This window comes from Anabrus simplex, chromosome 3 (assembly GCF_040414725.1).
Source record: "Anabrus simplex isolate iqAnaSimp1 chromosome 3, ASM4041472v1, whole genome shotgun sequence".
In the NCBI taxonomy this organism is placed as follows: Eukaryota; Metazoa; Arthropoda; class Insecta; order Orthoptera; family Tettigoniidae; genus Anabrus; species Anabrus simplex.
This window is the reverse complement of record NC_090267.1, coordinates 171,791,492-171,805,952: the sequence shown is the minus strand read 5'-3', so window position 1 is coordinate 171,805,952 and position 14,461 is coordinate 171,791,492. Positions and strand designations below refer to the sequence as shown.

The following is a 14,461-nucleotide window of genomic DNA, read 5'->3' as shown; positions in this document are numbered from 1 at the left end:
GTGCTATAAATGATGATATATGACAAAAAATGTGTGTTGTAGTAATATAAATGATTCAGTTTCGTGTGCTTGTAGTGTAAATATCAAACAAAGAAAATATGGGAATGATGCGATTTTGAAATGACATCACACCCATCAGAGAGTAGTTCAGCAGGCATGGATGTAGGAGTGCCAGGGCCATGTGTTTCTACCGCAGATTCCGAATTGAATTCTAGCCATTGTGTATTCAAATAATTATTAAGAGAACCATGCAGTATACTTTCTTTTACGGAGAAAAGCCGATTATAAATGAAGGACAACTGCGTCCAACTCTGAATGTAACTACACAACTTAGGTCGTGTGTTCGTCACTTCAACAGAAATATTTATGAAACAGACCATTGGATTAGTGGATGTGAGATCTTAAATAAACTTTTCTGTTGGCCTTGTTTGTTCTTTTCTCTTGAAAAATGTGTTTGGAATGACGGTCTGTTTGCATTGATGTTTGCAATTTTTTTCGGTTACATCCCCTAAACCAGAAGTCAGGAGTCGCCACTGTTGTAATGGGCAATTCCAGCTACCATTCGGTACAGCTAGAACGAATCCCTACAACAAACAATCGAAAAGTTGATATTATATCGTGGTTATCTGCTAGGAATATTCCTCATGACAGCAATCACACCAGAGTAGAACTGTTGTCCCTTGTGAAGCTAGTCAGGCAAGGGGTCATACCGTTGTTCGCCTGCCACCCTGTCACTGTCAATATAACCTCATAGAGCTGGTTTGGGGAAACGTTAAAACTGCTGTAGGGAAAAGGAACAAAATGTTCAAACTAGCTGGCGTCCAATCTTTAATGGAAGAGGAGCTGGATAAAGTAACCGAACAGGAGTGGAAGGCTTCTGTGTCACATGCTGAAACATTTCAATAGGACGATTACAAAAGGGACGTGGTATAGGACACAGTCATGGATAATATCATCATAAATCTGCAAGACCACAGCTACAGTGAGGAGTCGAGTGACAAGAATATTTCCGGTGATAGCTCTGGTGACAATGACGAGTGTCAGAGTGCTGTAACATGGATACTTCAACTGGAATAAGGTAAGGTAAGTAAGAAAATAAGAAAGAAAATGTGTTATGTACCTCTGTACTTTCGAACGAATTGTTTTTTGGTCTGTTGTCAATGCACTTGTTATATGCATTATTAATAATAAATAATAAAATAAAAAAATAAATAAATAAATAAATAAATAAATAAATAAATAAATAAAACTTATCCACATGCCATACTCAAACTATAACATACGAAGCTCTGCATTTCATAGTTATATGGATTTCAACGCAACTTTAACGCGCACGCAGGCACTCCTGGCAACGTTGTAGTAGTGGCCTTTCTCCCTTAATGGCCTCTCGCATCATGTTGGATTGGTCAGCCCCATGCTCCCCACTTCCCCTGACAGCATGTAGGTCACCTGCCATCAGAGCAGAAAAGACCTATAATAGAGAGGAAACTAGATTAAATTCTAGAAAAAGTTTTTTAAAAATCCTTATAAGGTGGTTGTGTTTGTCTTCGCACATGACATTTTAACATCATTTTTGAGATTGTTTTATTCAAAGTAAAGTACCATATATTTTTGTTATTATCTTGATTACATTGTACAATCATCTTCACACAAGTATTATGAGTTATCTTTTGCTTTCAAAAAAATGGAAGGCTATTTCTTATCACTGGTTATTTATCTTTAGTTTCTTTATGAATCTGTGACTTCAAAACTCATGACTAAAGAATGACAAAATACCTCAATGTCCCTCATTGCATTTGGCTGCATAGTTTGCAAACAATTGTTCTACTCATCAGTAATAATAATTTTATTATTATTATTATTATTATTATTATTATTATTATTATTATTATTATTATTATTATTATTATTATTATTATTGAAGTTATCCTTAACAAGAGACCAACTCGATATTTGTCTGAAGAAGGTTGGAAAAAGTCTAACATTCGGGAGATAGTGGGTTCGAACCCCACTGTCAGCAGCCCTGAAGATGGTTTTCCGTGCTTTCCCATTTTCACACCAGGCAAACGCTGGGGTTTATACCTTAATTACGGCCGCGGTCGCCTCCTTCTCACTCCTAGCCCTTTCCTATCCCATCGTCGCCAAAAGAGATAGGCCTGCCGGGCTGAGTGGCTCAGCCGGTTGAGGCGCTGGTCTTCTGACCCCAACTTAGCAAGTTCGAGTCCGGCTCAGTCCGGTGGTATTTGAAGGTGATCAAATACGTCAGCCTCGTGTCGGTAGGTTTACTGGCAAGTAAACGAACTCCTGCGGGACTAAATTCCGGCACCTCGCATCTCCGAAAACCGTAAAAATTGTTAGTGGGACGTACAGCAAGTAACATTATTATTAGATCTAGACCTATCTGTATCGGTGTGACGGAAAGCAAATTGTAAAAAGAAGAAATCTGACACGGAACGGGCATCGAAACTGACCATGAACCGAGTTCGAACCATTCAATCTTGCCTCCAAAACAACTCATGATGCGTACTGAACAGGCATGGTTACGGACTGCATTACCAAGCTTTGTGTGTTTCTTTATTTCTTAAAATAAAAATATAAATGGCCATGCTACCATCATAATCTTATCAAATTTAAGCATTTCAACAGAAATAAGTACAAATAGAAACGCACCTCCGGTCGGCATGTGCGCGAGGGATGGAGTGCCGGAAACATCGCTCTCGATCATACACCCTGCTGCGTACCGGAGAGGTTACCGGTACCTGTGTAGCTGTGTAGTTTTGCACAGGTATAGCAGCACAGCCGATGAGATCGCACACGTTACGGTACTGTAAACCGCTAGGTTTTGTTTGCCATCAGTTGACCTCATGGCATCGGGGCAAGAAAACGACGCGATCACGCTGGTCGTTCATTATTCGCTATTAGTTGTAAAACAAAGAAAAAAATGTGAAATATGACGCAAAGAGCGGTTGTTGAAAAGAGTAGAACACACAGATTACTGCAATTAATGAATTAAACCGTGTACGCTACCCAAAATTGCTTTCGCTGGTGTCTTCTTCAATTCAAAAGAAAGATACGGGAGGCTCCAACTCCTTCAATTTTTCCACCAATTTCGCATAAGCAGCATCTCTTTTCGCACGATCATGGTCCTCTTTGCTTTTCACACGCCAGAAACAAGGTATCTTCTGGGTGACACATCTCAATGAACTCTTCGTTCGATCACTTGACTGCTCTTGCGATTAGTCGACATGTTTTGTACAAAAATCAAAGTGTACCGGTACCATAAACATAAACAATGAGTTCTCTAGACACACTTCCTGATCAAAACTTACTGCACAAGTGAAACCTGTGCAGGTGAGACACAAATACAAACTCCGGTATGCACCACTGTACATGTACAAAATATAATTTTTCAAAGTTTTCTCGGCCACCCGCACAGGCAGCGAAACCTGTACAGTTTCTTAGAAAGTACGGTACCTACCGTAGTAGGCATACATGCTCCGGTTTACCCGCGCAAGTAAACCTCTCCGGTACGTCGCACGTGTATGGCCGGCATAAGACAAATAATATATTATCGTCTTCTCTCTGCCTGCGGGGCCAAGGGCCTTCCCTAGTGATAAACAGTGGCGGCGATTAGTGGGGGGGGGGCATATTCTTATTCCATTTTAGCCGCCTGAAACTAGGAATAATAGAAATTATTTAAAAAAGATCAATTAGTACAAGCCTTGTTGTCTTTTCAGCTAATTCATTCCTTTTTTTCTTTATTTTTTAACAAACCCGGGTACTTTTTGTTATCTGTAATTCCCCCCTTCTAATTCCCAATCGCCACTACTGGTAATAATAATAATAATAATAATAATAATAATAATAATAATAATAATAATAATAATAATAATAATAATAATAATAATAATAATAATGGCGTGTGGCCTCCGAAAAGGCCTGGTGCAGGTCTTTCGAGGGGACGCCATACAGGCGGTCTACGCGTCTGTGAGACGGCACACACACACACACACACACACACACACACACACACACACACACACACACACACACCTGGGCCATTGGAATTAACCAATGAAGGTTAAATTCCTCGACCCGGCCGGGAATCGGACCCAGGACCCCTCCCTGGGCCACATTCCTAACACTGTTTTGTCTTATCTATTTTGACAAGTTAGGTACCGTATAGTATGTAGGGGTAGCGTGCCTACCTCTTACCCGGAGGCCCCAGGGGCCTATTCCACAAAAGTATGGTCTTGTACATTACAAGTAAATTCTCTAGTAACTTGTACAAATACCAGAGTTTCTGCTCCACAAAAGAATTTTCTACAGTTGTACTTTACTACTCCATACTTACAAATTACCAGTGATTTTTTATGGGTGTGTTCCGCGAAAGTACTAATACTTGTAACTTACTAGTCAATTGGGAAGAATTCTCTACCAGTGAAAGGACATTAATACATAAATGTACTAGTGCTATTTAAATATGCTTATTTCAGATACATTTTGATAAATATGTGGTCTAGCAGTAGACATAGTGATGAAAATAAACCATCCGTACAGGGAAAGAATAAACTTCCAGTTTAACACTGTATTTTAATACAATGAACGTTTTAGCTTAAGCACAATACAAGTGGAAGAACTTTTGATAGATAATGGCCATAGGTTAAACATCCTACGAACAGAAATAAATCTCTCTCTGCTAAACAACGGTTACTAACATCACTACATTGGCTAGGAAATGGTGGTCATTCTGTGGTAGCTGCAATAAATGATATAAAATTTCCTCAAATTGTTCGTTGGCCTGAAAATACTGAACAAACATGTTCGTAAAAGGACATTCCTGGAATCATTAATGAGCAGAATATCTCTTCCATACGTCCAACTTTTCCCCTCAAAAGCTCCATGAGCTTTTCCCAAGTCAAATATTTCCATCCAATCATTTATTTTGACTTGTTTTTTCAGACTCTCGCTGAATGCACCAAAACAAACATCTTTCCTTCTTTCTATTTCCTTCAAAATGAATAACTTCGGTTCTCTTGACATCATTTTAACAATTAATGCAGAGTTTGCAATTATGTTTGGCGGCCGAATATCGTTATTAGCGGCAAATGATTTCTAATGACAGACCAAGGTAGCCTATATCACCTATCTTGGAACATATGCAAGGATCACGGAAGAACATAATGGGTGAGAATAACGGAGTAATTTTCTATCATCAAAGAAATAAACTGAAAAATAACATCGTAGCATTAAGAAATTCACAGGAATATTAGTTCTTTGAATCTTAGCTGCATAAGTTACCTTAAAATACGATATTACGATAAATGCGGCAAGTATAACCTAATTTAACGAATGAAATACGAGGATAAACAACTGATTCATGCTATGACGTAGTATGTTTATTGATATGTCGTCACTTGTAAAACTTGTAACTACTCACTGGTAATATACAAGAGACTTTTAATCTTTTGTGGAACAGAAATGTACAACTCCATACATTACAAGAACCCGCACTAGTAACTTGTAATGTACAAAACCATACGTTTGTGGAACAGGCCCCGTTCGATTCCCGGCCACGTCAAGGATTTTTACCTGGACCTGAGGGCTGGTTTGAGGTCCACTCAGCCTACGTGATTAGAATTGAGGAGCTATCTGACGGTGAGATAGCGGCCCCGGTCTAGAAAACTAAGAATAACGGCCGAGGGAATTCGTCGTGCTGACCACACGACACCTCGTAATCTGCAGGCTTTCGGGTTGAGCAGCGGTTGCTTGGTAGGCCAAGGCCCTGCAAGGGCTGTAGTGCCATGGGGTTTTGTTTGGTTTTTTAGGTACCGTATGGTACTGTTCAGGAAACCCGTCACCTTCAAACTTCATTTAACTAACTTACAAAATATTTAGGCCTATACAAACAATATAATTTGACATAATCGGCACAAAATATGTAAATAATGCTATACTTCGAGAACTGCTAAAACAATTAAAATGCTTTTATACATTTTTTGTGTCAAATATTAGCCAATGTTAAAAAATATATTAAAATATGCATTTATAGACTATATAGGCCTACCAGTACTAAAACTGTATAATCGTGTTCACAAAAGTTAGAAATGTACCGTAAATAATTTAAGTTTATGAAAAAAAAAAAAAAAGATACCATACCAGTATAGAATTTTGACGTCATAGAAATCAGAGTCCTAAAATCACCATCAAGTTGGTCAACTCTGGAAAACAGAAATTAACCAGATCTAACCTGTTGGCACATAGATTATATCTGGCACTCAGAAGCGAATTCTTTGATAGCGCTACTACCAGTAATTATCAGGCCTATCAATCAGCCAATTACCTTTCGATGAAGCGTTGATACAGGTTGCACTAATCGCGTTAAAACTTTCAATCTCCGAACAGTAGCCCTAGAGTCTGCCATTACGTCGCGCCTTATTATGTTGACTGTAAATCGCACGACACGAGCTTCATAGGCATTGCCAACCGCACCGAATTGTCACCACGGACGTGTGTAAGGTCAGGCAAATAACATCGCAGAGCATGTATGATTAGGTCAACATATGCTCGCTATCAAACAAGGTCGCGTACGATGAGATACTACTCACACCGAGTCAGGAATGATGATAAAGGAACCAAGAAACACTGCTGTTTCTTAAGTTCAACAGATAAACAAATGACTTTTAACCTCGAAATATTACGAGTAGGGTCTAATGTAGTTCAAATAAAACTTTCCTTAAGGTTGATGCAGCCTCAAATAAGCATTCTCAGTCCATACATATCTACCAGTAGCGTGCCGAAGAGTTTTCTTTGTGGGAGGTGACCTATTCAACGTCGCAAAATTTCTGAAGATTTTCTGACAACAGTCCGCAAAATTTAAAGGGCCCGTCGACCGAAACAAGTGGGTATGATGATCAAGCAAGGATATATAGTGCAAGGGAGGCGAACATAACACAAAGAAAGCACTCAAAGGTGCATAATGATTTATTTTTTTTACAAAAGCATTACAAGTGCAAGAAATACACAAATACCTACGAGCTAGAAAGAAGTCTATAGAGTGGCCAGAGTGTCTGCTACGGCGCCCTGGGGGTTCCAAGGCTAAGTAGCTATGTCGTATTTTAAGCGCCCTCCATATAGCTTGATTTCGCCCACTTATAGTGCGTTACTCTTAATAGATTATGTAAATATAAATATTATAAATGTTTAGAAAGGTATTTGAACTGACGGAATGGTGACGTTGCCAGATGGCAGCAATAGCATTCAAAGAGTGGAAACTATAAAATATTTTAAATTCCCAAGTTCTTTGAAATAATTCAAGAAAATATTTGGTAAACAATTGATAGGGAAATCTGCCACCTAGGTGATTGTCCTAAATGCAGATTGATTGATTGATTGATTGATTGATTGATTGATTGATTGATTGATTGATTGATTGATTGATTGATTGATTGATTGATTGATTGATTGATTGATTGATTGATTGATAGCCATCCAGAACGATCTCTTCATCAAGCATTCCGACGTTTCTTCGCTAAGTTGTTCAGTAGCAGTTTTCCAAGGGCACAAAAGAGAATTGTTCAACATGCCTAGAAGATCACTAGCACTGGCATTACTATTTAAACGGCTCAATATCAGCTTACGGTCCTGTCTGGGCACCGTTTAACGCGGGCGTCCGCTACACGAGTCTTCGACTATTGGGCCGCTCTCCTTGTATCGCTTCACTGCCAGTGGCGTATGCTGGGATCAAAACGTGGGCACCACTAGACTTAGGTTACTCCTTTTCGATAGTTGGTTCGGTGTTTATGAAGTCTTCGCCTTTCATTTCATCCTCATTATACTTAAAGCAAAACCAAAACCACCACCAAATAAAATCGCTATACTTTTAGTTATGAAATAGATTTAATCAAATAAAAAAGTTCAACCCTTTTTAGAAAAGCACCATTTACAACCCAACGGGTTAAGTGGAAAGCTTAAGTCACAGCGGTGAAAACAAAGAGATGTGTCATTTGTTTAAAAATGGAGAAAATCAAATTGGTTTACACTAAAATTATTATAAAAGACGTTTACAGTTTTTATACATTTAAAAAATCTAATAGCGGCTGAAAACATGGACATATTTCTGTACGCTTATTAAAATGCCACCCGTATATATTTAATAGTTCGTTTTTGTTGATATACACTGCCGGAGAAAAAAGTACACCCTCTTAGAGTTTTCCAGTTCACTCTTGTTGTAACAGTGCATATGAAGTACATGAAATGATTACATTTACAGATCAATAGCTCAAGCGGTACTGAGGAACCAGGTGTCGATCCACACTGAAACACCCATATTTGTACGTGTTGTAAGCTCCACGGGCGGCAGTGCAGACGCTGCTTCTGGCATCCATTCGATCACACAGATGGCGAATACTATCTTGGGATAAATTATTCCACACCTGTTCGACCTGTTCACGCAGTTCTGCAAGAGTTGTGCGTTGACGAGTCGCACGTGTCAGTGGTCATTCCATCATATCCCACACGTGCTCGATGGGAGACAAGTCCGGAGATCGTGCTGGCCAGGGAAGTTGCTGCACGTCTTGCAGAGCACGTTGACTTTCACGCGCAGTATGTGGGCGAGCATTATCCTGTTGGAACAACACTTCACCTTCCTGTTACAAGAATGGCAAAAGAACGGGTCTTACAACGTTCTGCACGTACCAAGCGCTGGTCAGCATTCTATCCACAAACACCAAAGCTTATCGCACTCCAGACCATAAGGCCTGGGGTGGGGCCAGTGTGTCTTGGACGAATGCACTCTACGATATAGCGCTCGCCAGGTCTACATCGTACGCGCAAACGACTATCACTTGCGTGCTGGCAGAATCTGCTTTCATCGCTGAAGACCACGGCCCGCCATTCCATCTTCCAAGTGATCCTCTGACAGCACCAGTCGAGTCGTGCACGTTGATGCTGTGGCGTGAGTGGAAGACGGGTTAGAGGTGTGCCTGCCCATAGTCCCCTGCTAGTAACCGGTTGGCAACAGTTCGTGTTGACACTTCTGGGCTCACAAACCCTCTTATTTGTGCTGTGGTAGCTGTACGATCTGCCACTGATGTCCTTACAATACGACGACCTTGGCGGACATCTGTGCTGCGTGGACGTCCAGAACCTCGTTTACGGTTGTGAGGATGTTCACGTGACCATTGCACCCAGCATCGTTGCACAGCTGACGCAGCACGTCCAACGTGTGTGGCAATTCTCCGAAAGGACCATCACGCCACTCGGAAGGCCACAATTTGACTCCTGTCAAACTCGCTCAGTTGGCTGCAGGAAGCACGAGTGCGTGTCCGTGGCATGGCGCCTGTTTGCTTCACACGTTTACTAATATTACTAAAATGTTTTCATTCCTCCCCTGAAGTGGGAGATGGGTCTCTTAGACGGTTACCCCGTCTCTCAAGCCGGGAGATTTGTGACGGTTAAGGAGATGCTCGGAGAAGGTGAGGGGGTAGGGGGCCGTGGTCTATACTAGGAACTGTCCCGGCATTCGCTTTAGTGCAGCAGAATGGAAAACCACGGAAAACCATTCTCAGGACAGCCGACGGTTGGGGCCAGCTGTGAGGTCCAGCCCTGTCTCGTCGCCTGAATGCAGAGGTAGAGCCGTGGCCATCCCTCCTCTGTTCGGTTGGCCGGTCAGAGTGCAGAGCTGTTGGACCACGGACCAGCCGTGGCCACTTATGAACCGAAACCCACTCTGCATCTACCGACGTCACACGTTTACATCACACTGAGCCTTATGGCTGTAAACATTCCCTATTAAAGGGTACACGCAGCTGTCGTTCTGGCAGCTGTCACTACGCCATCTGTTGGCAGACGACGTTGAAACCATTAAAGTACATCTACTACACCAGAGGTGGCATCTGCCGTCGTCGGATCAAAATCGATGTTGTATTTCCAGGTGTACTATTTTTTCTTTTTTTTTTCCGGCAGTGTATTATACGTGAATTTCATAAATTTACAACTTGCACCTATTGATTTTAAATATTGCATTACAAATCATTTGCCTACAATTTTCACAATATTTTGAATTTGAGTAATTTTGGTGAAATAGAGCCGGGCACGCGATGTATGGGTAGTGTGCCTGCCTCTTACGCGGAGGACTCGGATTCGATTCCTGGCCATGTCAGGGATTTTTACCTGGATCTGAGGTCTGGTTCGAGGTCCACTCATCCTACGTGATTACAGTTGGGAAGCTATCTGCCGGTGAGATGGCGGCCCCGGTTTAAGAAGCCAAGAATAACGGACGAGATGATTCGTCGTGCTGACCACAATACACTTCATAATCTGCAGGCCTTCAGACTGAGCAGCGCTCGCTTGGTAGGCCATGGCCCTTCGGGGCTGTTGCACCGTGGGGTTTGGTTTAATATTTTTTTTTGTGAAATATATAGTCAATTCACATATTTTGACTAATTTATATTATAATTTTCACTTCTTTCTTCAAATCTGTCTGACACTAATTATCCTCTCAAGAAATGTGTAGGTGAGGATTTTTTCCATAAGTACCAAATGTTGTCTTTTGGCATATTATTGTAAGTAATAATTTGTTCTTACTAGTTTTGAGATATTAGTAGGTAAATATATTCACTAATAGGTACTTTCTAAATAGTAAAGTGTACTTTCTTTTCGTATCGAAGAAAATTCGGGAAGAAAAGTTTAATATTTAATCAATCGTGTACACAAATAAATGTATAGGTCTAAATATTTTTAGGCAGCAAATTTAATTATTCATTACATCTGCTACATATGTATGGTGTTGCATAAAATCAGTTTAAAACAATTCAATTTTAACCGGGAAAGTTAGCCGTGCTGTCAGGGGCGCGTGACTGTGAGCTTGCATCCGGGAGATAGTGCGTTCGAATCCCACTGTCGGCAGTCCTGAAGATAGTTTTCCGTGGTTTCCCATTTTCACACCAGGAAAATGTTGGGGCTGTACCTTAAATAAGGTCACGGCCGCTTCCTTCCAACTCCTAGGCCTTTCCTATACCATCGTCGCCATAAGACCTATATGTATCGGTGCGACGTAAAGTCACTAGCAAAAAAAATCAACTTCACATTCTAAAAAACCAAAACACTTCACCCGCATGAATAAATAAATAAATAAAAATAAAAACGTTATTATAACGTTTCTTATAACAGTTTATACAGTTTATAATAAGTTTCCATAAAAATTGCAGGTGTGTTGTGATGTTAGACTAAGAAACTCGCGAGATCACGATCAAACCATAACTATTTTCAAATAATCAGTCAGAACGGTACGATGATGAGACTTGTGATGTCCGAATATGATTTTAGACTAATAAACTTCGCCCCATTTCTCCACTTATTTGCTGAAAAAATGTAGGCCTATCCCTTTAGATGAAGGAAACAAAAATAACTAAAATATGTATGCCAGGAAAAAGGTGCCCCACATCTGCTGGGTTTTCTTCAAGCTAGAGGTTCCCTTTGCGATCATTTTCTTGCTTCTGTGTCAGAGATTGGCCTTTTGTTAACTGGCTGAGACAGCGTATGGGTGTAGGACCCCGGGCTCATTTCAAGGATGGGCCGAGGAGATTAACCACGTTTGGTTAATTATTCTTCTAGCTCGGAGACTTGAGCGTTTGTGATCATCCTAGTAGCCTACACACAACATATCACACTACTAACCACCACAGAAACATGCAACAGTAAATAAATCCCCCCACACAGGGTTGACTTCAGGAAGGGCATCTGGCATCCGTAAAACAGTTCGTAATCCATGTTACTGCCGATCCCAGATAACAGGGAAAGGGACGTAAAAGTAAAAGAATCTCGTAACTACCTGATCCACATGAACTGATAACAAATGTGTCAAAAAGTGAAGACTATCGTAAGTTTAGGCATATAACCATTCAAATATATAGGTATTTAAACCCTTATAATATTTTAGATAATGTAGGTACTTCATATTTTTCGTTTTCTGTATTCATACGACTCTAATAAAAGGCCCAAGGAAAACATATTAGACAAGAATACCTTGGTCTGAATTGCAGATATGACGATGATGCCTGTTGTTTGAAAGGGCCTAACATCTAAGTCATCGGCCTGGAGTGCAGATAATTGAATTATAGTGCAACATTTATTTAAGAAATAAAAATTCAAATCTCCTCAAAATAACATTTTCAAGTATGTTTCAGTAAATTTTTTATCTATATTCATAGAGAAACCTTTAAAGGCGGCGCAGTTTTATAGGTTAAATTCAATTGTTTTATTTTCCAAAGTTATGATTTAATAATTATTTTTAATTTAATGGGTTGAATTTTCGATAACCCGTATGGCTGTTTGAATTTGTCAAGTCATTACTGGCGGGGGGTTTAAAACGTCTAACCCCCCTCTTGGCACGGCCTTGATGGTATCATACAATAATAAACAACAAAAGGAAGAGCATTTTTTTTTTAATACAGCAATAGTTTGTGAAGATCAGCTACACATTTTCTAACTAGAGAACCTTGTTCCTTGCTAGACCTTCATTTATTATATTGTTAGAGTAAGCTAACTTGACTTGTGCTCTGTAATTGCTATTCAAGAATGAAAACGGTAAAAAGCAATGATTTATTGTTAACACAGCACCACACACAATTAACAACCAGATATAAACAAACCTACATAAACATACATTCCACAAAAAGGTTACAAAAACTTAAAAGGAGCAAAGAGAGAATGTAAAGATAGGTCACTAAGTCTTTGGAGTCGTTTTAATGTAGATGGAGCCACCACATACTCCCTCCCCAGTGATAACAATTTAAATGGCGTATGGCTTTTAGTGCCGGGAGTGTCCGAGGACATATTCGGCTCGCCAGGTGCAGGTCTTTTGATTTGACTCCCATAGGCGACCTGCGCGTCGAAATTAACCAGTGATGGTTAAAATTCCCGACCCTGTCGGGAATCGAACCCGGGACCCCTGTGACCAAAGGCCAGCACGCTAACCATTTAGCCATGGAGCCGGACTTCCCAGTGATAACGGAGAGGTATTTAGCTGGAAAGCGAACAGTTCGTCCAGAACGGGTACACTTCTCTTCTACTGCAGGAGATGACGATGATTGTTCTGTAGTTCTTGGTAGGTGGGCTGTTGTTTATCATTTTGGGAATGAAATTTGTCATCTAGAAGGAAAGCAGGTTTCAGTCTGTCTATTGATACAGTCTGTTCACCGTTGGGTAATTGAATCACAAAATGTTTCTCTCTTCTAGCAAAGTACTTTGAAGGGTCCGTCGTAAATTGGCTGTAATGGTTTCCGAACTGCATCATGACGAACAAATGTATATGGGAAGAAGTTAGGTCAGATAGAATGAATGTCTTTCTCACTGAGTGGTGTATTGGTTGAACTGGACGTAAGGACTTGTGCTCTTTGAGTTTCAAGATATAGTAGGGTACGGTACATCTGTCATTGGTGGCGTCTCCTCCACGAAGTCTGTTGGTAACCTCACTGATTCTCCATAGACAAGTACTGCAGGAGTACAACCTAAGTGAGGTATGAAGATAGATCGGAGACCAAGAAGAACTAGCGGAAGTTGGGGCATCCAATTGCTGGAGAGTTGTGTACGCAGTGCAGCTTTTAGTTGACGATGCCAACGTTCGATCTCCCGTTAGCAGCTGTTTTAATGTGGTGAATGCCTAAGAGTTTCATCAGGTTACTGAAAAGAGAACAGTAGCCCGCCTGGTGGTCATGATCGTTAAGGCGCGGAAGTCTAAACGGTCTGACACCGAGGTTAGCCGGATCGAGTCCCGTTGGTCGAAAACATTTTCACCATCAGAATGTTGGCCGACAGGGTAGGGGAGGTGGTGGTATACAATTTCTAATTACTAGATTACGTGCCAAAAAATCCTGGATTAAATTCCAAACCTCTCCGCAGTGCTCATATGGAGTGAGGGCATATGACGCTGTTAATGGTGATTCGTCCGTCGGATGGGGACGTTAAGCCTTGAGCAGACCCTTTGGTGCTAATCGACAGGAGTAGGCTATGTGCCGGCACCGGGTTTCACCCTCTCCCTACTATCATATATCACGTCATTCATATCATCTCATTAACACCTCTGATGAGGTTGACGTCACGACAGATTCATCTCACCTCATACCCAACCCCGTAGGGAAACGGGACAAGGGTTGGACAAACAACACTGAAAAGAGAACAGTCGAACTCTTTGCCTCGGTTAGTGGTTAAAACAGATGGTATGCCGTATCGAGCTATCCATGTGTGCAAGAGGGCATATGCAACTGTTTCAGCTGTTATATCCGTCAAGGGCGTAGCTTCCGGCCAGCTTGAAAAACGATCAATTATTGTAAGGATGTAGGTGTATCCTTCAGATGGAGGAAGAGGGCCGACGATCTTTACATTAATATGAGAAAAGCGGCGGTCCACTCGTTCATATGTGCCTATAGGGCTGGTAGTGTGCCTCGTGACCTTGGAACGC

General features: G+C 40.9%; 1 protein-coding gene across 5 annotated transcripts in view; it reads right to left on the bottom strand.

Annotated features, from left to right (window-relative positions):
- LOC136866118 (malate synthase) overlaps positions 1 to 6,524 on the bottom strand; it is a 70,257-nt gene extending 63,733 nt beyond the window's left edge. Inside the window, exons 1-3 of one of the 5 annotated variants that reach the window (XM_067142801.2) lie at positions 6,344 to 6,476; positions 6,160 to 6,221; positions 1,263 to 1,471 (exon numbers count right to left, since the gene is read on the bottom strand). In XM_067142801.2, the coding sequence (XP_066998902.2) occupies positions 1,263 to 1,295 (33 nt within the window). In that variant the 5' untranslated portion in view covers positions 1,296 to 1,471; positions 6,160 to 6,221; positions 6,344 to 6,476. Of the gene's footprint in view, positions 1 to 1,262; positions 1,472 to 2,670; positions 2,783 to 6,159; positions 6,222 to 6,343 lie in introns of those variants that run through there. The other 4 variants (XM_067142804.2, XM_067142803.2, XM_067142799.2 and 1 more) reach the window with 4 other exon arrangements.
- Between the last annotated feature and the right edge of the window lie 7,937 nt (positions 6,525 to 14,461).